The sequence below is a fragment of the Zosterops lateralis genome (assembly GCF_965231275.1).
Source record: "Zosterops lateralis genome assembly, chromosome: 5".
NCBI classification, from domain to species: Eukaryota; Metazoa; Chordata; class Aves; order Passeriformes; family Zosteropidae; genus Zosterops; species Zosterops lateralis.
In genome coordinates, this window is record NC_139766.1 from 26,381,779 (window position 1) to 26,409,160 (window position 27,382).

The 27,382-nt window shown below is 37.4% G+C and overlaps 1 protein-coding gene across 6 annotated transcripts in view; it reads right to left on the reverse strand.

Annotated features, from left to right (window-relative positions):
- The window catches only part of FRYL (FRY like transcription coactivator), a 148,064-nt gene that overhangs the window by 100,358 nt on the left and 20,324 nt on the right, over positions 1-27,382 (reverse strand). For 2 of the 6 annotated variants that reach the window (XM_083862233.1, XM_083862232.1), the window contains exon 1: positions 19,224-19,473. The exons of 3 other annotated variants lie outside the window; for them this stretch is intronic. In XM_083862233.1, coding sequence (XP_083718359.1) covers positions 19,224-19,299 — 76 coding nt within the window. In that variant the 5' untranslated portion in view covers positions 19,300-19,473. Of the gene's footprint in view, positions 1-19,223; positions 19,482-27,382 lie in introns of those variants that run through there. One more of the 6 variants, XM_083862235.1, reaches the window with a different exon arrangement.

The window sequence follows — 27,382 nt, forward strand, 5'->3', positions numbered from 1 at the left end:
CTGCTTACTCCTACCAGTGGAAAAGGAAGTCTTACGACTTGAATGAAAGAAACAGCGAACAGCTTTATGAACAAAATGAAATTTAATGCTTACTGCTCTAATAACAGGTGCATATTCCAGATCTTAGCCTCCAACCTATAAGCAAATACAAAGAAACATTCTTCACTTAAATCTCTTTGATTTGTTTTCACAGTAGTGATGGGAGGATGTGGTTTACCTGGGTTGCTGAAGCATGTGATGCCACAGCAGACCACCAGATCTACTTCAGTGGCTTTTGTTCAAACTGTGCAGCACTATCGACAGTGCATGAAGCCTGTCTGAAAGCTGGATTTATCCCTGCCTTACTTGCTCCAGCTGTACTGAATCCCTGCTACTGTCATGCACAGCCACTACTGTGCCACACGTGGCTGGTTCCTTGGTTCACCAGCATCACACAACTGCTGGACTCAGCAGTCTGCAGAATTAGCAGACATTTCTGCATTATACTGCATTTATCCAGATTTTCTCATTTATTTCATTAACACTTATTTACCAGCAAGATGTTACTAATCTTAAACTGTGCTACTAGATACAATAAAAGAGAAAAAAATGGCTAACTCATAAAATATATGCTCATTTTAAGCACATCCCATTTCATACAAATGCTATTCTGGTTTTCTTAGTGATGTAAATTATTCTCAATAATACGTTTAGATGGACCAAGAAATTGAGTTTCTGCTAGATGCCCTTTTTGTCAAGGCATTCTTACGAGGCCCTTAAAAACCCCATACATAATATGAATATTAATCTTGATACTGGTATGAAACACTCAATGCCAAGGGAGAGGCACAGCAGCCTCCTGACACCAGAGCAATGTCACTTTACAAGATAACCTAAATAATGTGAACAAAATTCACAGTCTTTGACAGTGAAATTAACTATCTCTTAAGGGCCACTCACTACACATTTTCATACATTATGGTATCTAGATATTCCTTTACATAATACACATGAAGTGATTGGTAGCACTACAAATACAAACACAGCAGTAGAAACTGAAATCAATTTGAATATATTAGAATATACATGATCAAGAAAAGAAACCTGCTCTTTCTCCCCTATTTCTCATACCTTAGTCTTGATACATAGTTCTTGATGCACAAATTTTGTATTATTTTCAGTACAGACTACACAATTAATTCAATCAGCAATACCAGTTATGGAATTCTCTTCTTTCTCTGTGTTGGCAGTGAATTTTCTTTGGAAGATATTTAACAAAGATTTTGGCTTCATACATGTGTCAAATTACACAACAGGCAAAGAAGAACTATAATCCCATTAACAGCTCACATGGACTAAGCCCAGAGTGCAAATTCTTACCTCACCTCTCTCAACTCTTTACTCATTTTAAGTGACTTTTATGGAAATAATTAAATAAGCAGCTGGTACTTCTGTCATGCATTTAGGACATGTCACACGATGATAAGATGAATGGATTCCCTACCTGTGAATAGAAACTGGCTACCAAGTGGCTTCATTCAGTGGTATGGTTTGGTGTAAAGTTTGTAAAGCCAAGTCAAACCTTTCAATGAGAGGAAGTTCCATGTGTATTGATAACTTCCCCTCCATGTCTAAATCAGAACCTACATTTTACTTCTGCAGCAGAAACACTTCCCTATTAACAACTTATCTGAAGAGTTTCAGATGTATTTAATTTCAGCCAAACTCTGGGACAAAGAAACATAAATGAATGCTGCATCAATAAACAGAAGATAAATTCATTTCAACAAGTAGTTAATTAACCATATGGCTGTAACGTGAAGGATAGCCTGGGAGAGAATACAAAAAGTATTTTTGAGTGGGAACTGGTGTATGACGGCTGAGCTTTCATTTGGACTAAGAACATCCCCACAGAACAAAATCATCATAGAAATCGTCTAAGTTTTATTGTAAAGATTATTTTTTTACCTCCAGCAAATATGAACATCCTTTCTTTAGGGAAAGTTAACTCAACTGAGAGAGCAGCTGTAAATTTGTCTTGTTACAGGTACTCACATGAAGCTTGTTTTCTGCTTTCAAAGCCTCTGAAAACACAGGCAAGAACGGTAATAAACATTACTTCTTGCCAACACAAAGAAACAGCAGAAATTCTACAGCATAAAACCTTGTCTGGCAATATCTGATTTTCTAGGTATCTGGGCCAGATTACAATCCCTTAGAAGACTTGCTGCTACAGATGATCCTCAAATTTTGAGCTTTGCCTTATAACTAAGTAATTTAATCCTTCCAGAGATTCAATAGTCTTCTCCACTGCTGTTAATATCTCTGGCACTTCCATTCTTGAAAAGTTATTTTTAGATTTTCATTTGGCATGATTTCTAGAAGCACAACCAATCTCCCACAAGAAAAAAAAAAGCAAAAGAGAAGTAATATTGCATCAAACCTAAAAACGATATTTTAATAATTAAAAAAAACCCACACAACCCAAAAAAAACCCAGAAATATTTCAGTTTAGAAAAGAATTTCTCCAGCACCTGTGAATCTTTTCCACACCTATAACCATTGTCTGGGATATATGAAGTTAATTCCTCATGTATCAAACACAAAAAAGTCCTTGAATGGTCTTTTTCCCTTCTAAGCTCCCCATGACCATAATCCTTTGGAAACTTTTGCTATATTCTGTGCCACATTGCTCCTTTTCCCCTTTTTTGGACTAATATTCAGATGCTTTTTGAGGAAGCATTATGAAGAGATCAAGGCATTCTTCTTGTCTAGCTGCTTTAATGACTGAGCAAATTCTAACCAGCAAATACTCCAATTCCTGTATGGGACTTCATCTCTTATAGTCCCTTCTCTACTTTGAAAAGTCAAAAATGAAATAGGTATAGGATTTTTTTCCTGAAACTCTAGAGGAGATAAAAAGATAAAATGGATTAGAGGTAAAATCAGGGAAATTATTTTTAAATACTTATTTTGCACACACTCAGACACACGAGAAGAGAGAAACTGGGCTATGAATTTCTCCAAGTAAATCTTACTGGCTTTGCCTTTATGGACTGTGGCAGTCATTCCTCTTATCTTCATACATAGGTGAGAAGTAGCAGCTCCACTAAACATTCTTTCTAAACCTCTATCCTCATACTGTACAAAGAGCACCTGCTTCTCTACAGAACTGTGACTGAACAGGACAAACAACAGCCACATACACAACATACAATCACCTAAATCAGATGGATGAGTATTTTTTATTTACTGGAGTAGAATACAGAAATACTTTTATTAATAAATTTAGTGGTTGAAAAGAGATCAGACCTGACATACAGGATAGTGTGAGGATACTCAGAGTGGTAGTCAGAAACAGACTGTTAGTTGTTACTGGGCTCTCTCTGTCCACTGAGAATGTTGGAATTGACGGCATCAAAGGCTGCGAGAAGTTACAGCTCCAAAGATACTGCTAAAGATCATCTGATCTCTCGTGCTGTGTAATTCTAATGTAGTGCCTGACAGCAGGACAGAATGTCCCACTTATGGCACAAGCACCATGGCAAACAAGAAATACAAAATTAAATAATAAATTTTAAAAAAATCATGAATATGAATGTAAGATAAATTTTACATACTTTTTTTTTAAAAATCCTCAACAACACAACAGCTAGGAATAGATGGGAAATACTGGCTGAAATTTCTACATGCGTATGCAAGAAGTAAACTCATTTTTTGACTCATTTTACAGAGCCTTGTATGGTAGGCCATGCATGTAGATCGTTATCAGACAGGAAAAAAAGAAAAATTAAAAAATTATTTTGATAGCACAAGATGCCAAAAGAGCAAACCATACACAGTGGAAAACAATGTGACAGAACACAAAAACTGAAGGGGGAAGAGGAAATCAGTTTGAACTCAATTGTCTCAAGTCCTGCCCAGTCACTCTTGATTACAGCATGCCATCAGGATATCCTGGCCATTAAAATGTCAGATCATTAAAAATATAGTTTATGTAATTCCTTTTCTAGAACAACTGCCAGAATAGAAAATGTCTTCAGATAAAATACTTTAATTATAAAAAAACTTTGAATTTCACAGAAACCTTTACTTAGAAAGAAGCGAGATTTAATTAATAGCATACTTCCAAATTACTAATTTATTTAACATGCTTTGTCAAAAAGCTGCTCTCATGCAAGATCAGCTTCAAAGAATGCAAAGGATAAGTCTCATCTGTCCATAATCTAAACATAATCCATCACATTTGGAGGCAGGATAATGGCAGGAATGTAAAGGTTCAGGACTGTAAGTTAAATTACTTATAGTAAAGTGGTTTCCAGAAATGCTCTTACTGTCCTGACATTTTATACAACTGTAGCCTTCAATTCAATTTTAAGCTGCATATATAATAAAGCAAGTTAGACTTTAACACATGAATTTCTGCTTGAAAACAGTTCTGTCATAAAGTTGCAAACTTCTCAGAGAAACAATACCACCCCAAGCACACATCTGGTACCTACAGTCTCCCTTCCCAGTAGACCTTGTAAGGACTTAACACCCCTAAACTGTCAAACTACTTTGCACAGCACAAGCGAAGAATGCAGGTATCCATCCTGGTGTCTCAGCTTCCTTCAAAACACTGAACTTAAACAAACGAGCATACGTAACTATCAACATTCTCTCATATACAAATTTTGTGTTCCCTCAAAAGAATAACCACAAAAGCATAAAACCCCCCGTAAACTTGTTTCTGTACTTCCTATCCTCATCAGCATTAGGCTTCTACAGCATTGCAAGTTATACTTTCATTAACAATGCAAACACAGAAGCAATTCTATTCCAATATGATTAACTTGCCAAAAAAAAAAAAAAAAAAGCTTACAGTAGTAATTTTAAAGGGCAGTATCTGACGCTTGTTTTTTTATTTAACTTTATTTCTGTAACAGGAACAAAGACATCAACTTCCCACTGAATATGGAGAGCAAAGACAGAATTGCATAACATTGGCTTGTTCTGTCAGTTCTTCTGATCCACCTGCACTTTAGAAAATGTAAAAGAGCCCCCACTAAGTCTGAGCCAGTAGTATTCCCTGCTTTTCATGGGGGCCTGTAAGTTGAGGATCATCACAATACCAGTCAGTTACCACGCTTGTAGATAGTATGTACATTCATGTAATGGCTGAGAGGCCATAACTCATTAGCATTATTTCTCCTTCAGCTCTATCTCCTGGAGTTTTTTATTATTTAGAAGAAGTTTCCAAGGGGGATGCAAATTCCTACAGAGCAAATTTAAGCTTGCTGAGGGCAGTTTGGTTTTTCACCATTCCCTCTCCTGGCTGATGGACTCCCATTTGAGAGCCACATACTGATGGTCAACTTCTCAAGCAACAGGGAAGGGCACACTGGTAAATTTGCATGCACTCATGACCTTTCTGACTGGCACAGAAAGGGTGTCCTGCCCAGCCCACGGGGTGAGGGAAGTGAGGCAGAGAACAGAACCTTTACTGCTAAGAGAGAAACCCATTTTTGCTATCAAATTGAAGGCTGCACCATGCTGGAAACACACTGATGCCCTGAATCCTGTGTTAAGCATGAGCTAACAAAAGCAATAAAATTTTATCTATGTAACATCATACTAAAAAGGGAGAAGAAAGAAGGCAAAGGCAGCAGTGGAAAGATACACTAGTCAGACCTGAGGAGTGAAAGAGTAGGTAGAGAAGGAAAGAATATTTACTTGCTAGTGTTTATTCCAGATTCCTTATACATTGTTTTGTAAGTTAAAGAAGTACACATTTCCACAGCAATGATGAGAGGGAACCTACTCTGAATAAAGAATTCATTTCTATGGTATGCTAACTACAAGAAAAGAAAGAAAAACACAAACTAAATCTAAAGTTTTAAGAAGCAGTATTTAAAATCTAAAACTAAGGCAAGGATGTAGCAGCAAAGGAATACACATAAATATAGGTTGCACAGACTTCACTCTAACAGTTGTCACTGCAAATGTATCACCTGTGATGATGTTCTATTTCCTTTCAATACATTAGAAGATATGTAAACACCACACACAAAAAATGCATCCTGTAACAAGGTCAAAGTGACCACAGGCATGCCTTTATAACCAGCACACAGAAACTTAAATACCTTATCTCATCTTTCCTAATCCACAGCTCTCTGCAAAAACAAAACTTCACATCCTCAGTTTGCAGACTTAAGGGCATAAAAAACTCTATTGGTCCACTGTACTTGAAGAAAAAACAGCGCCAAGATGCTCAATGAATTTATGCTTAATCTTACTTCCAAACAGACTGTGTCAGAAGCCAGCAGCTTTTGCAAAGGGGTCTCTTGCAGAGCACAACTCAAGGTAGTTTGTTTAACCTTCTCTCCCTTCGCTGCCTGTTTATTCTTTCCTTGTGAGAAGAGGGCAATTCCAGCTCCCAGTTCAAAGAGGAAAATACTTTTCCTCATTATTCTCATTATGCTCATTATCCTCAATTATCCTCATTAATGTCAAATTGATACCTTTCCTGAGTAAATGCAAGAAAGAAATGAATGCTGGCAGTTTCGCTCTAAACGACTCTGAATCATCAGTTATAAAGTAACCAAGAAGTTCAAATAATGTATCATTAAAAAACAAACAAAACCCACCCCAAAACCAATATATTAGCCCAGACTGGGTCCACTTACAAGAGCAAGTTCACATCTTCATAAATAACTGTCTAGTGAAGTGCTCAGAAATATTGCAATAGTATTTCTGATACCAAGGTATGTTTTGAAAGTCGAAGTGTTAGGTATATATACACAAGGATTTAAAAAAGCAAAGAAGAGAATAAACAAACAAATACCATGGAGCACTGGAATACACTCAAGCATACACAAATCAGGCAGAGAAAATGTCTCATGCATTAAATATCAATTTCAGAAAAGAACAACTGTTCCATGCTCCGATTCTGTCAGTTTTGCCTGGTAATCCTCCATATGAACATATGAGCTGAGAAGGAAAATAAACTAGACTAACTCAATCTGCCACATTTAACACAAACATGTCATAGGCAGAAAAACAGAAAAAGTGAAACCAACATTTTCAAAAGCATATTCTTACAGTAATTTTGCTGAGGAATTAAAAAAAAAAAAAAAAAAAAAAAAAAAAAAAAAAAAAAAAAAAACCACCTTTTTTTTTTTTTTTTTTTTTTTTTTTTTTTTTTCCATCCAGGTAACTATCTAAATTTAACTCTAAAAAAAAAAATCTGATCACTTCCCTGAATGAAAAGAGGGGATCAGCTCTTCTGAGAATTCAGCTCCAATGGGTTTCAGTTCCCAGTAGATATTACCAAAGATTTATTAGTACATAGGAGAGACTGGCTACTTTTCAACTACAGCATAAACTTGCTTGTGAAGGCATACACATATCTTATAATGCTGTTGTAAGTTCTGTTTTTAAATTAGGTGTAGTTAGTTGTCTGTGTTTTTTCTGTTTATCAAATGTATTCTTCTGAGCCAAGTCCTTCCATTCATCAAATTCTACAGAAAAACAGCAGTGTCAGCTGCTTAATTGATTGATAGTCTGGGATATCTATTTTCTTCAGAAAAAAAGTTTGATGAATAAGAAAGTTAACAAATATATAGAAAATTTAGGATTGTTCACTAGGACACTTATCCAAATTTGCTTTGCATGTGTGGGTTAGTGTGGGTATTGTTTTTTGAGGTTTCTCAGTGCTTTTTAAGTCTAACAGCAAAAGGTTCATGTCAGACCCTAGTGAGCAAATTTTTTTTAGGAATAAGCACGAGACACTTGTATTTCTAATCAGACTTTCTGACTAAATTTATCTATGCTTACTGCAAATAAAAGTAAACTAAATTAGGAAGAATCCCAAGTTGTGCAATTCCTTAGGGATTCAGGGCTTTAAGTCCTCAGATGAAGCGCAAGGGCATAGCACAAACCTGGCAAAAAAAATCCCACCCAGCATGCACACAGCCAGCCCTCAAACTGGACTTCTATAAGAAGACAATACTCAGTGCCATGCAGAGCTATTCTTAGCCACCATAAACACACCAATGTTTCAGAGTTAACAGCTTCTTTGTCAGTTTCATGGGAGGAGACCAGTCACATCTGAAATAAAAATAGGTTGTCATATGCTTGTCCATGGAACTCCAAAATACATGGCTAAATTGGTCATTTAGAAGATTCCAGCTGCATGTATTGGTATCATAAGGAAAAAAAGCCACCTTTTTTTCTCCTACCTTCCTCAACTTTCATTTTAAGTTTTTATCTGATTCTAACTTGCTTCAAAAAGTAGTTTGCTTTCTCTGCAGTAGGAACCTTTGTCTGGTTTCAATACATTCTTTTAAGCTCTAAAAAGCATTAGAGAACTGTAACTGAGAGGCCGAGACTGGTATGAATGGGAAGTTCTGGCTATGGAGGCATCAGGGAACATGGGGCTTTCAGCATGGCCTGCAAGAACACCTGGCTGAGTGGGCATGGAGTTCCCCCTGTATCCACCTGCAGTTTCACAACACACCCAGATCTGGAGACAAAGAATCATGTAATGACTCACAGAAGTGGGACAGGATGGGCACACTTAACCTCGACAACTCCAAAAACACTGCTCCAAAATCTGCTGCCAACTGAAGAGGAGCCCAGGACATGTGGAGAATGCTACACCTGGCATTCTTGGCTCCCATACCATGACTACAGATTACAGATGTAATAGTTTGACACGAGCATTGTGGTGCCTTTTTGCTGGACAGACACCTTGAGCATCCCCATCCTAGTGCCCGGCTGCTGGGTGGACCTCTCAGACACATACACTTTGCTCCCCTCAGCTCACATTTTAAATAACATCTGCTTTCCCTCTTACAAGGGCTCACATTTCCATCTGCTTCCATGGTTTATACATTGTTGCAACAGCATTTCCTACACCTTTGCATGGTAAAATTAAATAGTAAGTTTTGTATTTGTGTAGGAAGATATGGAAAATACCCACAGTTCATCAGCAAAGTAACAGATATGCTGGCCTACAAGCTGATAGACAGGGATAAAAACATGTTTACATATAAATCCATATTTTAAACAGAGCAGCCCGTAAGGAGGTGAGACAACTGTGTCATAGCTACATTCAGATCTGCAGTCATTCAAATACTACCAAGTTTTGAGGCTTGAAAAGGAACTATGTATCTAACTGCATGTGCTGACACCAACTATGGCTGGCCAATAATGACAGCAGTACTGGCATGATATTTAGAAGACTACACAGTTCACAACAAATATAAGAATGAGTAATATAAAGGAAAATGATATAAGAAACTATTACATTTCTGCTTTAAAAATTCTCCAACAACATTTCCTAGCAGAGGATATCACAAAATAAATAATGGTCTGATAATCTGTAGGGCTCCTTACTACTGCTACATGATAAAACAAAAAAAAAATTAGGTCACTTAGGTTTCCAACCAGAATTACGACAGACAGATAGTAATGCTGCCATCTCCTAAGTTGCAATATATAAACACACTGGCAGCATTATTTTTAACATGGAGAAATACTTCCTTCGTTCTTGCTCAGGTATACTTTTAACAGAACTGGTATTATGCATTGCCCTGTTACTTCCACTTAACCCCGGAAATCTCAGACTCTCTGATCAAGAAGTTTGATTGGCTTGAGCTCCCTCACTATATTGAGGTCACACAAGCGAATTCTGTATCTATTCTAATAAAACATTACCTCATTAATCACTCTTCAGTAATAAAACAGAGATGAGATGAAGCACTGACCAGCTTCTGGGGGGAAGAAAAGCAGAGATGCAGTTTGGCCACAGTGGGACTGCACAGCTCAGTCGGGGGTTAGGGCCCCAAAGAGGGAACACTCCAGCCCTGACACCTGGAAGGAGACCAAATGCAAACCACGAAACGGTAACAAGCTCTGGCCTCTGCCAAGCTGCACTCTTGGCCAGTGACCTGGAAATGTGAGTTTCACATCCAGAGCTCATTGCTCATCTTTTTCCCTTAGGATGTGGTATTTATGTGGTCACATATTAACACCACCACAAAACACTGAGATCTTTTGATCATGTTAGGATGGCACAGCTGCACTTCACGGGTCTCTGTCACCTCTCTCAGTCCCCAAATAGCTAAAACTATCTGATATTCACAATTGGTTTCTGGAAGTCAGCCTTGGTAACCTCAGTCTTAAAACCGCAAACAATCCCCAAGGACTTAACATCATTTTTCTCAGAACTATTGGGTAGATGGTCTCAGCAGAAGTAAACAAGCAGAAAAGAGACACAAAAGCTTGAGAAAAACTACAAATGTGCAAGAATATATGGTAAAAAATGCCAGTATCTAAATAAAAGTTAATCAAAAACACAGTACTTCCTCACTTCAGGTCTTCAGAATAAGAAGTGCACTGCATACTATTTTTTTTTATTTTAAAAATTTGCATCTGCAGCAAGACACCAGTTTAGCCAGCAAGATTAACTTTTAGTGATGCTGAACTTCAGCTTCAATATGCTTCAAAAGGTTTTTGTGCTCAGTGGTAGTATAATTTACATCCTTTACCACATTTTAGATAGTGAAATCCTACAGATTTGCTTCAAATAATATAGAACCTATGCTGAGGACCTCCCAGGCTCTGTCCTGTCATCGTCTCCCCTGCTTGATTAAACACATTATGTTCTTGTTTTCCTTGTCTTCTCCAAGATGAGCACTCCAGTTTTCCAGTTACAGTAATGTCTTTAGGGATAATGTGGCAATAAAAGATAGGCAGGAACTATAAATTTAAAATAAATACATAAGTAAAAATTATCAAATAAACCTTTGAATAATACCACAGTAATAGACACTAGGAAAACTTCTAAAAGTGAAATCACTTTCCTTTTGGTCACCTTTTGCACCATATTAGTGAAACTTAGGGTTTGCCCATAGTTTTCTTAAGGTAGTTCTTTCAGAATTAGTGATGCACTTTTTATTTTTCCTATGGAAGAAAAGTTATATCTTGAAGTACTCTTTCAGAAGATTTTTAATCATTATATAAGAAGAAAAAAATTAAGAGAAAAAGACTGCAAAATCATCCATGCACTTCTGCTAGGTTATTTCTCGGTTTTGGATTCCTCTTTCTTTTTTCCCTACCTAGTTATTTTCTGAAGAGAGAGGTTCAAAGATGAAAATACTCCTACAAGCAGAAAAATGTATGATGCCACCTTAATATCCCCAGCTTAGTCTATCATGGGTTTCTGGACAGAGAATTCAAACAGTTAACAAAAAAACTTTGAACTTTTCAGCCAAATCTCAGTGCACCTAGGTTAGCTTCCTTCACGTTTCTGTCATAAAAATGAAGTGCCAGCTGCTAGCCTCTCTTTTTTCAGGACAAGACCTCATTTGTAGCTGAAAGAACAGTAAAAATCTGGTGATATTTGGCCTGGCTGCTATGTCCTGCTGACAGCCAGCACAAAGCAAGATGTTGGAGAGAAAAGGGAGGCAGGTTTCCACTGAGATGTCAGACACACGATTTTCTAAGCCCAACATGGGCTGCATTAGGAGCTGCTGAGTTGTTACTGACCACTGACCCTGGCACCCTCACAAACATCACTGTTCCTAACCTGAAGATCTTCAGTTCTAATTCAGCAGTGTGAACAAAGGCAGCAAACAGGGATGGATGAGTAAAAGAAGCAAAAGGAAGAAAACTAACAAGGCCCAGAGCTACTTATGCCACTTTGATAGCCCTGTGAATGTAACAATTCTTTCGAATATCCATTAATTAGGTACCATTGATTTGCAAGAGCTTAAGGCATTCATACATCTTGCTAGACCACCATTCTTGTCTGTAGCAGTTGTCTGCAAAGAAAACTCCAGATCACATGCCAGCTGTGCCTGATGGGCAGAAGCGCAGGAGTTATTTATACCTCCCATGCTGTGCTTTCCCAAGATCTCTTTAGAAAATTAATTGCTTCTAGAACTTAAACGAATTCTTGAGCAAGAAACCTATAAATATTTATGTTTTAAATGAAAAAAATATTTTTGAAGATTGAAAAGGTTGTTTTTTAAACTCTTAGAAGTCTGTTTCTGAGGCTACATATATCTGAAAAAAAGTACTCTTTCTTTCCATTGGATTTTCAAATTCTTGATTCTTAAGAGAAGAATGAAAAAAGGCAAAGAATGAGGAAAATGTTTTTTTCATATGCCTGTTGTTTTCCACTACTACTTTGAAAGCATTCAAAATATTTATACATATAAATTCATCGGTTGCATTTTTTCTGAACTGAGTAAAATCTGTCCTACACAACCCTGCTTTTCTTGTTTTTTCTAACTATACCTACTTAGAGCATCAAGTTTAAATTCTGATGAAAATTAATTAAAGAATCATAAACCATGTAATTCTGTAACTGTATTGAAATATTTTCCACACCTAGCTTTTCGACCATCACTGTATTTTAAATACTTCTTGATAAGTCCATAAGAGACTCCTGGATTTCTCTAATGAGAATTATCAATGCAAACTCAATGATAAAAAAAATTATTTCTTTCTGTACCTTAGTTTTCCAATAATTAATATTCTAATATTCAAAGCAGTTAAAGCAATTCTATGCCTCAATATTTTATTATATTATTATATTTTCTTCTGTTTTTGCAGCTTGGTAGTCCCTTACATAGATCATGTTTCATTTAACTCCCCTGAAATCTCTCACAAAATGTAGTTTCCACCAGACCTACTTATATAAACCTTTGCTTGTGACATTCACACAGGCAACTGGGAATGTTAAGAGTTCAAAAACTTAATTCTTATTTCCAGTAGTATGGCTCCATTTCTTTTAGGTTCCAAGTGTCCTTTCTGATTTAGAATGGCCTTTTCCTCTTTAAACTGACCCCTTATTTTGCACTGTACCTAACAGAATTTAACAGCTCCCTTAGACTAGCATCATTACTCTTTGTATAGGAATGAGGAAGAATACTTGCTTCTCTAGAGCAAAAACTTCTATATGTACACCGGATATAATATAGCAAACGAAAGTTGGCAATCACCTTTCCAAATAAATAAATGTCATTGTGTCAGTTATCTCCTAAATGCTATTAAACCCCTAATGTCTAAACCTTTCCCCTTCAAATACAAAAGCACTAGAGCTAGAGTGTGGAAAAAAAAAAAGTCAGCAGAAATAGGGTATTTGATATGGCTTGTTGCAATTGGTTTATCTGGAGCTTTCCTGAAGTCCATGCAGAGCATGCAGTTTATTCCAGCAAGAGTAGCTGACAGAGTGGTTTGCATTTGGTGCACTTTCTCCTTTCAGCAGCATTCTCTTCTGCAATTTGAATCATTACAGAATCTAGTTATAGGTTTAGCAGAAAGTCTATCATGTTCATAGAAAGAATTTCCCAAAGAGAAGTCCATTCTAGCTTATCTATGTCTGATGAAGATAAATAATATATATCCAACATATAATGTACTTCCTACAATACAAGCGTTTTATTAAAAAAAAAATACAAAGAACTTCATACAAAATTATCTTTAAAAATTTTTGTTTAAAATAATAGTTAAATATTTTCCATCTTTACATGCAGAGAAGTCCAAAGTAAAGCTCAAAACATATAACCTTAGCTAATTACAAAAAAAAAAAATCTGGATACATACACTTCCCTAATAAGCAACAACACTCTAATGCCCAATTTAGATGGAAGGCATTACAGAACAGACTGCTGACATCAAATCAGTAAGGCAGGCAAAAAGTATACATGTATGTATGAATGCTTAGCAATACTGGAAGACAGACCAACCTCAAAATACCCAAATAAGCCCCACACACATCTTCAGTCATAAAGAAAACCATGCAAATATAAAAAGGCTTTGATGCAAGTGGCAGGAGAGCAAGACTCAAGGCTCCAGCTGAGCTGAGACATCCACACGTGCCCAAGAGAGGCAGGCAGCCTCTCACTGCCAGGCAGCTGATCCTCAGCATTCTGTTACAGGAGCCTCAACATGCACCTTCCTTCCCTTGAGATGGTTCACTTATGTATGCTGGGTATTCTTCAGCTTCAGGGTGGTACTTGCCTTCAACTTGGATGTTATAGTTACAGCCCTGTTATCTGCTTCCAGCCTACACCCACTTCTAGATCTTGTTATTCCAAACTTACCCAGAAACAAAGAAAGAAGGGAGGGGGGAAAAAAACTCCACTCAATCTTCTCTTTACATAGCAAATTTTATTACAAAGAACGTTACTAGCCCCTCATTTAATGGAATATATGCCAACACCATATATTAGGAAATGCACTGACTCAAGATATACTGCACAAGAGACCATCATCAAAGGCCACAGAAGTTCACACACAAAGCCACATATGGAAGTCACATCCACAATACATTAATACATTGATACATTGATACTGTATTGGGCAATTAAATACTGAGAGAAATTTGTTTTTCCCATGAAAACTTAAAGGCTGTGGAAAGGTCATCATATGTCCCTTCTACAGGAAAAAAATTGCTGCTTGAGTAGTACAGGGACCTGTATTTATATTTACCAACACAAATTACCCTCACATGTAACATCTTTTGTAATGTTTTGGTTTGTAACGTTTTGTTTTTGTAATTTTTTTTCCAAAAAAGCAGACTTTAGTAGCTTTTTCAAAACTTAACACATTTGGATTCATCTTTCATTTTAAAAAATTCACTTTTCAATACGTCAAAACAATTTCGGAATCATTTAAAAAAATTACATTCTCTACAAAGAGCCTATCATGTTACAGCATACAAGGCAACACTACTAACTGAGGTGATCCTTTGAACTCAAGGTTACAATAAAGAAGAAGTTTCCTACAAAAAAGACTGAGCCTATTATTGTTTGGGATGCTTAACACTAGAGAAATAAAGTTAACACTCTACTTAATATTGTACTTATTTAATTACTATTGTTGTTTTAGAAGGCACAAAAATAGTGTCTCATGAAAACAGGATTTCTCTACATTGTGAATTAATACTGATTTTTTCCAGTGGAATATAAAAGCTGTACAAGAATTCTCTAGAGCACTGCAGTGCCACTAATAACTCTTAGCCCAAAGGACAGTCTGGAAGGAGAAGCAATCATGTAACATCTCAGACCAATTTTTTCCTTAGGTTTTATTTTTCTTTGCTGTTTAACCGTTAATGGGAAAACAAGTTTAAATTCATCATACAACATTGACTTCTAATATGTTAAAAACTGGTGCTTTTATCAGTTTTAAAAAGTATAATCCACTAGCAAATTGCCACAGAAGCAGCAAATCTGTGGTTTTGCTAAAAAGCCATGCACACCTCCACAAATACTCCAACTCACCCATCTTCTCCTGAAGAATAAGACTGTCAAGAAAACATTTTTTCCCAGAATTCTTCCTATGATCTTTTTCATATACATTCCTATCATGGCACTGTAACATGACCTTTCTTATTTAAATTACAGCTTCATTGCTGTCCTCAAACAAAAAGTCACAAGATAAAAATGAATCCACTACATCTACTTTGTTAAATACTGTATTAGCAGAGCAGAACCTCTCTTGAGAGCCAAGAGCTCATTTCTGGTTGGTAAAGAATGAAGTAATCCTCAACCAAACTAATCCTATGGGATGATAAGTGATCTTAAAAAGCAAACTCCAAGTGCTTTTTTTCATTCACAGAAAGAATGATTCAAAAGTATCTGCCAGGCAGCTCCCCAGTTTTCACATGCTCGTCAGCACCTGGCAGCCATAACTCCAATAATTCACTTGCTTTTAAAGCTGCTCCATTTCTTTCTGATTTTATAACAGTTTCCAAATCAACTGCTGTACAGGCAGATACAGCTCGCTTTCCTGGCAGGACGCTGTTCCTCGGCTCACAAGTCTCAATAACTTTGAAAATCACTGTCACGAACCTTTATCAAAAAGAGGCCAAGGGCAAAGACCTCAATGTAGCTTTGGCAGTGGCATTGTTAAACTGCAGCCCTGTTCTCTTAACCAGCGTAAGTTCTTGAGATATATGAATAACTTCTGATTCAAGTTGAGCAAAGTGGTATGAAAAATTGCATGAAGCACCCCCAAAACTGATTCACTGATTCCTTCACAGAGAAGGACTCACACGACAAGTGTACCCTTCTGTTTAGTCCCTTCTGTTTACTGATAGATACAGCACAACTGCAGCACAGCAACAGAAAGCTGGGGAATAGGTTTTAGAAAGACAATACATCCTATTAAAAATATAATAATTCCAGAAATAATTCTTTATTTCCAAACAGGACATGACTATTAATACAGTATATACTGGAAATGCAGAAGTGCTTTTAATAAAGCAGTAAATGGATTGTACTTGTGTTTACTGGAAAGCCATTGTTCTCTGTCCAGACTGTAAGCCCCAGAAATACACACCTAGTTTTCACTAAAACTTGTGTAATACCTTACAGAAAGGTATTTATTACTTAATGCTTTTCACTATAAGCACCACCACATTTGGTTTTTGAACCCATGTACTGCATCACTAAAAGCAATTCTCATGGCATCCTGACCTCCTTAACCTTAAATGAAGGATTTTGTGGAAAAAATATAAGAGCTTTCTTACACCAAGCAATGTAAATAACAGTCAAAATCAAAATTTTTCCTACAATTTAGAAACTCAGAAGAATTGTTTGACAGATCACATATTGAAACTGCAATGGACTAAACAACAGAATCCAAGAGCACTGAGATACATCGCAACTAAGATTCTTTCAATACCATGGAGTCAAGCAACCTGAGGACAAGCCAGTATAAAGCCCCCATTACATTCACAACTTCAGTAAGCAAATAGTTCTTAAGCAGGAACATCCTCACTTCACTGCTGGATTAAAAGAACATTCCTGACTCCATTTAAAAAGAAGTAATGCCTAAAATTGTTGGCACAGAGACAGCATTCTGAAACTAGGCCGTATGAATGTCACTTCATTGTTGTTACTGAAAGAAAAAAGATCAACTACAATAAAACCTTAGCCAGCATTGCAACATTATGCCAGCTAAGCACCCCCTTAACCAGATCCATGGAGCTTTGCTGCCTTTCTATTACACACTTAAACAGATGCTTATTTTTATGTACATGGAAATGCATGCAAGCACACCCACTCCTTTTCTGGCATCCTTCAGCATACAAAAATTTTAAGTTATGATATAAGCCATAAAAAGTAGCATCCGCACCTAGAAATTTTATGAAAACATAGCAAAAACTTTTCTCAAGTAATTTCTCAGCATGTGGATATTTACTGAATTTCCAAACTCATCCTCAACATAAATATTGTGTAACTCCTTGCTCTGCACATACTCCATCACTTGATTAGAAAACGTTTTAGGAACAAAGCAAATGGCTTGCCCACTTCAGCTCAACTCAGTAAGGTATGCATGTGAATTCCAATCCCTGGAGCCAGCGCAGGCTGCAGGAGGGCTCTGCTCCCGGCTGGAGCGCACAGTGCCATCAGAATGCGCCTCTCACACGCTCAGGGAGCAGACGTGCAGCTATGCTGGAATCACAACCATTCTCACAAATGGAGTGACAATCCTGGAGAAAGTTAAATAAACCCCAGCTATGTCACCAGCGCACACACAAAATCAGTTTGGTGGTAGGTGATCCAAGTGCCACTTCCTGATGGAGGAGTCAGGAAGATCTTACTCTGTTGTGCTTACATAACAGAGGACATAAAGGAGAAAACATAGCATCATATACAATCTCTTCACAGACACCCTTTTTTATTATTATTGCTCTCTATCTTGTTATTATTACTCTGTCTTGTCACAGCTGACAATTATCTAGTCTAGAAGCTGCAATTTATCTCCTTATCTATACAATCCTATATCTAGTTGCAGACTAAATTTATTGTAACTGATTGTATCCTATGATTTACTTTAGTTTGGAAACAATATACATGAATCAACATTAAGAATGTTTATCATTTTCATAAGGCATCTTCAACTTCTACTATAAAATACTAGAAAAATCCTTCTGGTTATCTCTGTTGCAGCAAGCATGTTAATAACTACCAAGTACAATTACAGGGTATAATTTGGAACAGATAGTGTTAATTTACAAGACACAAGTTAAACAAACTAAAAATCAAAACCTATAAAGAAAATCTGTTCTGAAACACACGTTGCTTTAATTTGTAAGACAATAGTCTAGAAGTTATCAGTCTAAAAAAAGAATTACAGCAGTTAATACAAAAAGCAAATCAAGTCTAAATGAGCTATTAGGACAAACTAAGTGTCTGCACATTCTCCTAGCATTGATTAATATTCTGTACAACAAATGACTTGCTACTAATTCCTTCAAACAAGATAGGTGAATATATACTATTGTGTTGGGTTAAAAATCCTAATAGAGCTATTTTGATGAAGTGTATGGTGAGTAGAAACTGTGCATCCCAGTACATCTCCAGCAGCAAATAATGAAACATGAAGGTGAGATACGAGTTACCTCCAGATCTTAACTTCTTCCATTTTTACATATACAGGAAACTTAAGATGTAGGAAACACTCAGCTGACGTTCAGTTACGTCATCTTTATCACCTCCTGGCACCCTGTCATGAAGTTGCTGTGCTTATGTCAGCAAAGCCCTACACAGTGTGAGGCAGCTCCGGCCTCAGACCCTGCATTGAAGCATGTGTGAAGGGGTGACGTGAGGACAGACGGCTTGTCTGAACCAAGAGCAGCATCCTTGCTTCACTGGTTCAATTCAGACAAGGAATCCTCCTAGAAACTCTCATTCCCCTAGAAACTCTCATTCCGAGCCATTTACAAGATCAAAGTGAGTATTTTTTGTAGGCCTAATAATAGGTTTCAGGCACAAAAATAATGCCCTCCTGTAAAGTACATTGTCCAAGGGTGACTGATTTGCTCCAAAGGAGCATTTGGAGCTTGACAGAACTAAGACATCAGCATCTGGTAACTCTGCAGAGATTAACATCTACTTGTCACCTCTCTTGGACAGCAAAGGGTGCAAAGAACTTTACTAGACTAAAACAACTGCAGCCTAAAAAATTAAAAGAATAAACAAATATATACATACAAAAATCTTACATGAGAACTAAGAAGCAGGTAGCTCTCAGACTGGCCATGCCAAGTTGCACCAGCACAAAAGACCACTAAACCCCTGGTTTTTAAAGGGCAATTTCACATGGCAGTATGCAAAAAAAAAAAAAAAAAAAAAAAAAAAAAAAAAAGAGAGAGAGAAAGAGGAGAAAAAAAAGGATAAGGTATCTGCTATAAGGTATCTGCTACACTGCTGTGGTTCCCGGTGCAGCGACATACTTACTGCTACTGCCGCTCCAGGATTTCAGCAGAGACTTAATGCTGATCTCGAAGAAGAGGGAGTCCTGCAGGCTGAGCATGGTGCGGGCAGGGCGGAGCGGGGCGCCGCCGCCTCCGCCAGCACCGCGGGAGGGCCGCGCCGGGGCCGCCGTGACGCAGAGCCCGGGGGGCGGCTCCTGCCGGGACCGGGACCGAGCCCGCCCCGCCCCGGGCTGGACCCACCTCCTCCCCAGGGATGCTCCCAGCGACAGGCACAGCCACCGAGCTACCCGGCCCCTGGCAGCCGAACGGGCGACTCCTTGCAGCTACAACCGAAAGAGGCTATAAAAGGCTGTCTGTGCTTTTCCGAGTTTTAAATAAACTTCCACCTGATCTGTTAAAATCTTGATGAATTAAAATAAGACTGCCCAGCGTTGCTCTGCACAGTGCCAAAAGCCAATCAAGCCGTCTACGCTAAAAGAGGAGCAAAATCAAAGGAGGGGTGGCGGTACGGAGGACGGAAAATCACAAATGTGAAAAACAGAATCACAGTGGAGGGCAGGAAGGCCGTAAGTGTTCCCAGGGTGGATGCCTGCAAAAGAACTACAGCCACTTCAGGTCCAACACCGACAGCCAGAGGCAGTTCTGGATGTCCCATCCCCAGAAGTGCTCAAGGCCAGGCTGGATGAATCTCTGAGCAACCCGGTGTAGTGAAAGTGTTCCTGTTACTGCAAGAGGCTGGAGCTAGACTAGCTTTAAGGCCCTTCCAACCCAAATCCTCTTATGATTCTACTAGCTCTTTGGAGTTTGGGTGGTGGTAGGTTCTTTTCCTTAAAGTCTTTTAAAGGACTTGAGCTGGGGTTTGTTTGCTTAGAGTTGTTTTTTTTTTTTTTTTTTTTTTTTTTTTTTTTTTTTTTTTCTCCTTACTGTCTTCTAAAGGACTTGACACAATTTTGGTATTTCTGATAGTTTACTCTGTCCAGTATCATCTCAAACGCCACAATGTAAAGTCTCTTAGAAGTTACAGTTCAGGGTTCCTAGGGATGCAATCCAACACTGCCTTAGGTAGCAGTAAGGTTTTAATACTATTCTTTTGGGATAAAGCAAGATACTTTACCAATAGCCTTTGCCCATTCCAGCACAAGGTAAAGCAGTTTCAGATAAACCCCCTTCACCTTGCCCATACTACCAATTGTCCAACTACAAAAGTTGGTGGCTCTGTCAGCTTCAGCTGTCATCTTTACACAGATCAAAAACACACCTGAAAGTGTCTCATGATTTTACTACAAAATTCAAAAAATTCAGGGAGATTTCTACATAATGACAAGAAGAAATGACATGGAGAAAGTAAAGTTTGTTTCCTTAACTGCCACCAAATTACATGTGTAACGCTACCCCTGGGTCAAGTAACAGAAATTGAGAGAACTGGATGCTGAGATTATTGTAGCAGTGACTGCCAACAGCAGTTTAATTGTGTCCACTTAAATTATAACTTGACCCACGCCGTACAGATGAACCAAAAAATCATGTGGATGCAAGGAAGACTGATCAACTACATCTGGTTTAAGGTGATTTTTAAAAAATCCAGTTTCAAAACTGCTGTCCATACTGTACTAGAAGTAAACAAGCCATCAAGAGGAAATAATGTCTGTGTTCTCAGACAAATTAGAATTATCTAAAATTGTAGGAAAGATTTAAGAACAGTGTACATCAAATACTTTTCAGGTTTGGGGTTTATTTGTGGTTTTGGTTTTATTTGTTTGGGGCTTTTTTTATCTATATCCCCCACCCTAAAAAGACAAAAAAATTATCACTAAGAGAGATGTAACACAAACCAGTTGATGCACAACTAAGTGGCTCTAAGTGACAGGTCTGACACAGCAGCAGCAGGACACCAGAGAAAGAGTGTGACAAACCTGTCACTGCATTAGGCTGGTTCTAGCAACCAGCTGCTGTCATTTAGGAAATGAACAGTTTTATTAAAAGAGACCAGTAATATAATTCAGTTTTTGTAGATTAAAAAAAAAATGCAAATTTCCCCATGCAAAAAATTATTTTCTATAATAAGATACTAAATTGCCACCTATATCAAAATAGTACTTTTTTTCTTCCCAAACAGTGGTACTTTGATTTTTCAGCCTTCTGATTTTTTCTTATTTCTACTGGAGTTTTTTTATGCTTGTAACAAAAACAAAGACTGATATTTTGTAAACATGCATTCTTTTCCAGGGAGAAGGACAAATTAATGGACTTCTAAACTGACCACTGGGGTCACAGAGGTGCTACTCTGGTCCCCCAGTCCTTGACCAAATCCCAAAGAGTATATAAGTCAAGATCCCCAAATAAACTTCCCTTCTTTCTCATCTCACATCCTGACGGGTGAGTGTGGTTCTTTTCATGTCCTCTTGTGACAAAACAAGGTACAGCAGAACATGCATCCAGAGTAACTCTTTGGGACTCTGCATCAAACTTTCTCTCATAAGCCTATTTCAGGTAGTATTACCTCATATTCCTTTTCATTGCTCCTTTTATGAATACATTCAAGCATTCCTTTTTCCTCTTACTAAAAATAAGACATAACAGAGGTTGTATTTTGCTATGATCAGGATATAAAGGTCAGATTTAGGAACTGGCTGATGAATTTCACCACTAATTTGAAAGCCTGTACTAATTATGGTTGGTCTCTGACTGTCTTGAACACTGGGCTACTGAGACTTCTTCAAAGGATTAGTTGTTAACAGTGTGCATTCCAAAATCATGAGCCAACTCTCTCAGCACCTCAAAAATAATGACCTTTTTAAAGTATACTTTGGGTTCTTTGTAGTTGCTCTTTTGCCCCCTCAGCTTTTATTCTTTAAGTTATTAATGCCAAAAACTTACTAGAAAACAATCATTCCAGAAACTCCAGGAGATATACTAAAACAGCCCTATAAAAATAGTAATCTCCATGTTCCACCTTCTGTAGGCTGTTAAAACTTTCAACAAACAGAGAAGTTGTCAGTATTTCTGTAAAGTAGTGTTTCAAAATTAAATGATTATTAGGAAATATTTTTCAAAATTTGACTTGTGACATTGATGTGTTTGGCCAAGCAAGTTACACGGCCTTTCACCACGGCATCTGAGATTTTGTAGCACTTTTATTTATTCATAGTATCAACTAATGATCACAATCAATTGGGTTTCCTCAAGAATACTAGAAATTTTAATTTTAAATGATTAATAGAAAAAAATAGGGGCCCACCAACAATTTTTAAGAAATGAGAACCGTAAGTACCAAGAGTATAAGCTGCTCCTAAGGATTTCAGTAGATGTAATGAAGACTAGGAACAACAATATTTTGAAAAGAAAGATGTTCTTCTAATACTACACGAATATGTATGCTCTCACACATACATGCACAGATACAGCAACTTTGATTAAATGGACATCACTAATTTACTAGATTTAGAAATGGCTTACAAGTACTTTCACAATCCTCCTTTTCCCCAAAGAAAGGCAAAAACAAATTATCAGTACAAGTCCATTTAACAAGTGGAGTAATGGGTCTGTCAGTATCTTAGAAGCATCAGTGCTGTAAGAGTTATCTTATTGTACAACTGTGCACAAGCCTTCCAAAAATTCTTCTTCCTCACTACTCAATTTAACTGCTTTATAACCAAAGGTGTGTAAATAACAATGATTGCCATTTTGGACTGTTTGGGTTTTGGCTTTTCCTTTGAAATGAGTTAATGAAACAACCTACCAAATACTAGAATAAACAGAAGATTTCAGTATAAACCACAAAGTTTAAAGTGTAACCTTTTTTTTTTAATTAAAACAAGAACAGTAAAAGCAGGAAAGAAAAATTATGGATTACAAGCCTGTGAATCTTAGACAAGCACAGACAAGGCTAATTCTTTGACAAGAGCCCAACAAAACTCATCATGCAGAGTTACAAGATATCAACATCATGTATTTCTAGAACTGTATTAGAAAATGTCATTTACAACATGGATTTTTTTCCAGTTCCTCATTTTCAGAGAGGAAAATGAAAGCATCTTCTGGAAAGTACACTGTGTCTAAAACTGAGAGCAACAAGTATGACCACTAAAAATACCTATGCCTTTGAGTACTTATACGAGAAGTCTTCCATAAGATTAATCTTACTATTTTAGATAAATACTATTTTAGACCTGCATTTAAGTATAAGCAAATAGCTTTGATCTGAAGCTGGTTCATGTAGGAAAAAAATATGAAATTGAGGATCTATGCATCTTTTTATTAATAGGCTGAACATTACACAATTCCAATAAATACACAATTTATATACTGATCCCAGTATTCATATACCTTTTGATTCTGGATCAAGTTCACTTCTAAAGGAAGCAGACTACTATAAAGTCTATTTTTGGTACTTTCTCAAGAGTCAAAGCGAGGTATGTATGAATAAGCACACTGGTTATCAGCAAGCTGTCAAAAGAACAAGACAAGAATTGGACTGTAGGTGCAGTAAAGCAGAAGTGCTCAATCTGGAGATGCAAGCTGTTTGTACTCTACTGAAATGATTCATCCAAGTGCCCAATCCACACCATGCTTTCTGCTCAGATATGGAGCTGAAACTCCTAGTAAAGAGGATGGCCAGAAGCAAATGGCTCAGGTTGCTTCAGTGACCTAAGTAAGCAGACTCCAGGCTGCAAATAGAGTGACACATTACAAGATTCATGCACTGTAAGCCCAGCTGCTCCAGGAAGCATTAGACTGTCCATTTGTGGTACCATTCATCCATAGCACACTTCACCTGTACAAGCAAAGTCCATCCAGCACTTCCACACATACCTTTTAGATGGAATTTTCAATACATGTACAGTAAGCCCAGTCACAGGACAGGTAAGATTTCCCTTGCGTGTTTTAATAGCTAGAGAACACAAGCAATGTAAGAGAACAGAAACTTTAGCACTGTAGATCACACAGATAATAGAACTTTTCTTTATTTGTAGAATTAGATATTTAATAAAAATACTTCTAAAAGGATCATTATCCACAGTAGGATCAATACATTTACCAGAAATGGGTATGCAAAGGCTATTTGCACAGCTTTGCTTTAATTGAAGTAACATCATGCCATTTTCTTAGAGTTGCCCAGAGACGTTGCTGGCAACTATTCTGAGCAATGTACATGAAGTGCCATACGCATAATACTGCTGCTGCAGTAACTGCCAGAGATCTGGCCTGTGGCAAACACTGATACTCAAGACCAAGAAAAATTAGCATGATTCACACAATGTTGTTTTTTCTTCACCTCTACAGGCTGAAAAGGTAAGAGGGGTTTCATGACTGAAGATATTGCTGTACTTATCTTAAAATAACAATATTTAACTTCAAAAAGTTTGTTTTTAAATGGCAAAGAAATAACACTTTACACATCATTAATTTGTGTTTCACAGGGAGCACTACAGATTTTTAGCTTCATTTCCTTTTTTCCCCCCCTTCATTTGAAGTGGTTATTCCCCAGTTCTACAATAGTTTCATTTCTCTAGGAGCATATTCATAACACACTACCTCCCTCCCTCAAACCCCCAGTGCAGCTCTTGTTTTCTCGGAATGGGATGGCCAAGATAACAGAGTATGATTTTTCTATTTATCCCTCTATTTAAAAAAATTTAAAAATTTAAAAAATAGATTAATTTGAACAAAGCATTCTGACATTAACACTCAATTTAAAACCACAGCTAAAGACATTCTCTTCAGTTACAAAAAAACATGCAGCTACTCTTGCTTCCGGAAGTTTCTTTACAGTTTTCAGATCTACTACATTCATCTTCAGGATGATAAAGACTAACAGAAAATGCGCTCACGCAAAAAACTACAAATAATATTTCCCATTTAAAGTAAATTATGAACTTTCCAGCTACTTCTAGAAGGACACTGAAGATGCACAGCCTTCTTGCAGAACATGGTCTTTGAGTAAGATCAAAGAGGATACAGTTAATATTTAACTTTTCATTAAGTCAACAATATCTAGATTGAATAGTAAATCTGCTGTAAATGAAAAAAAAAAAAAAAAGAGAAAGAATCCTCCACAACCTTCAAGAGTAATTAAACCCTTAAAAATTAAATAACTTACAAAGTAGTTTAACAACAGCCTTATGAATTTCGTAAGAATTTATACTAAATAGATATCCAGCCCTTCCTGAAAATCTGCTTTCCAGATCAGCAAACATCATAAGACTACAAGGAAACAAATCAGTAATAAAAAGGTTCAGCATTTCAAAAACTGCAATAGGCAGTTCTGAGATGATATTTAACCAATCTCCCTCCGAGACAAAATGAGACAGGTAAAGTGACACACAAGCCTAAAACTGCTACCACATCACCTACGTCTGACAAATACAAGTTTCTCAATTGTCACAAGCAGCCCTGTAATTAAAATTCTGGAAAATACAGTGATTTACTCCCTTCTCAGATGCTAAATTTTAATCTTCAATGACTGCAAATAAAACTGAAAGATATAAAGCCCAATTAGGATGGTTCTATGTCAAACAACCCAAAATAACTGCCTTAAGGTCTAATCTATCCAATTCTGTATCGTGTCAGCCTCCTCACTGTGCTTCAGCACAAACATACCAGTGCACTGGGTTTGGGGAACCAGCCCTCCATCTTCGCCAGCTTTTTAAACAGAACCTGGAAACAGTTATAGAGCTACACAGAAAATCCCTGCTTAGTTGCTGGGTGTTTAAATGGATAGAGTAAGGAAAGGCTTAACTCTGTTACCCTACAAGGCCTCAAGACAACTGCTACAAACCAGTTACGTTTCTATTTTTGTTGTTCCTCCCAAGCTGCTGGATGTGGATGTGTCTGCCACTTTTACGGAAACATTGTATTTATTCAAGGATCAGTTACTCTTTCCCTATAGAGAACATTGAGGGGGAAGAAAAAAAAACCCACTGAGAGTTTATGATTCATCTGGGAAAACTTTAAATAAGAAAAAGTTAAAGAAAAAAGTTACTACAGGGATAAACTCAGCACAGAAGCCACAATCTGTTAAGCCTCGTGAGTGCAACAGCACTTGGGTAGAAAATATTCTTGGATGCAGATTACCACTAAACTCACAGAGCAGCTGAAGATCTTTGTGCATGTGCTTGCTCTGCGCCTGGAGGTGAATCCCTGCCTTCCTCCCTCTGCCATAAGCAAAGCTGAGTGTTTGCTCCTGAGCCACTGTCCCCACAGTCCATATTCCTGTTCATACCTCAAAGCACTGTAGAGCCCTGCATATGTCTCATTCAGCTACCTCTGCCACAGGGCACTTAACAGCAGGCAGAGGGATGGGGGATGGCAGAGTGACTAGAGGGAACTACTACAGGTGTCTGTAAAACCTCCTCACAATCATAATCCTATCAATTTACTCCACTGTGGCTCAAATCCTCTGTAGGTGGCAGCTCTGCACACACAGTATAAAGACTTGGACAGTTGTATTTAAGAGCCCAGGAAAAGAAAAGCAAGAAGGGGCAAGGCATGGACAGCCAATTTTCTCTTGAAGTTTCAACTCCTGAAATTGCCTTTCCTGATGTTTCAGTTACACAGGGAGGAGAATAAGGAATTACACCACTCAATATCAGAAATAAATAATTACATTAACATGGCATTCTTCATAGTTGAACTAAACTGGGATATTTCTTCACTCCAAAGCCATTAAATTATCTGTAGCCTTTTTCTAGTGCTTTAGTTACCAGGATTTAAACAATTAAGTGTTTTTAATGCTGAATTTTGCAGCTTTCCCATCTCTGTGAAACAACAGATTCTTGTAGGAACCTGAAGCATAAGTAAAATACAGAGATGCTTTTATGATTTAAAAAGGTAGTTAAAAGGTAAAATATACATTGTTTTGCAAATCAGAAATAAAATAATTCATGAGTGTCATTTCTGAACCTTTATCTTGAGCAAGCATGCTGTTGCACTAAAGAAAAGCAAGAAAAGAAATAAAAAAATCAGAAAGGGAGAAAACCAGAAGTAGTAACAAACCCAAGGGCAGCTAAATGCAACAATTAGATACTAAACCTAACACAAACTAAAACTTCACAAGGCCATGTTTGTTGTGTAAATAGTCCACAAAACAGAGTTCCTTAAAGTGCTAGTGGACTACATACCAGCCTCTGCCAGCAGCTGCACATGGGGCAGCAGCTGCAATGCCCAGCGCTCCACCTGATC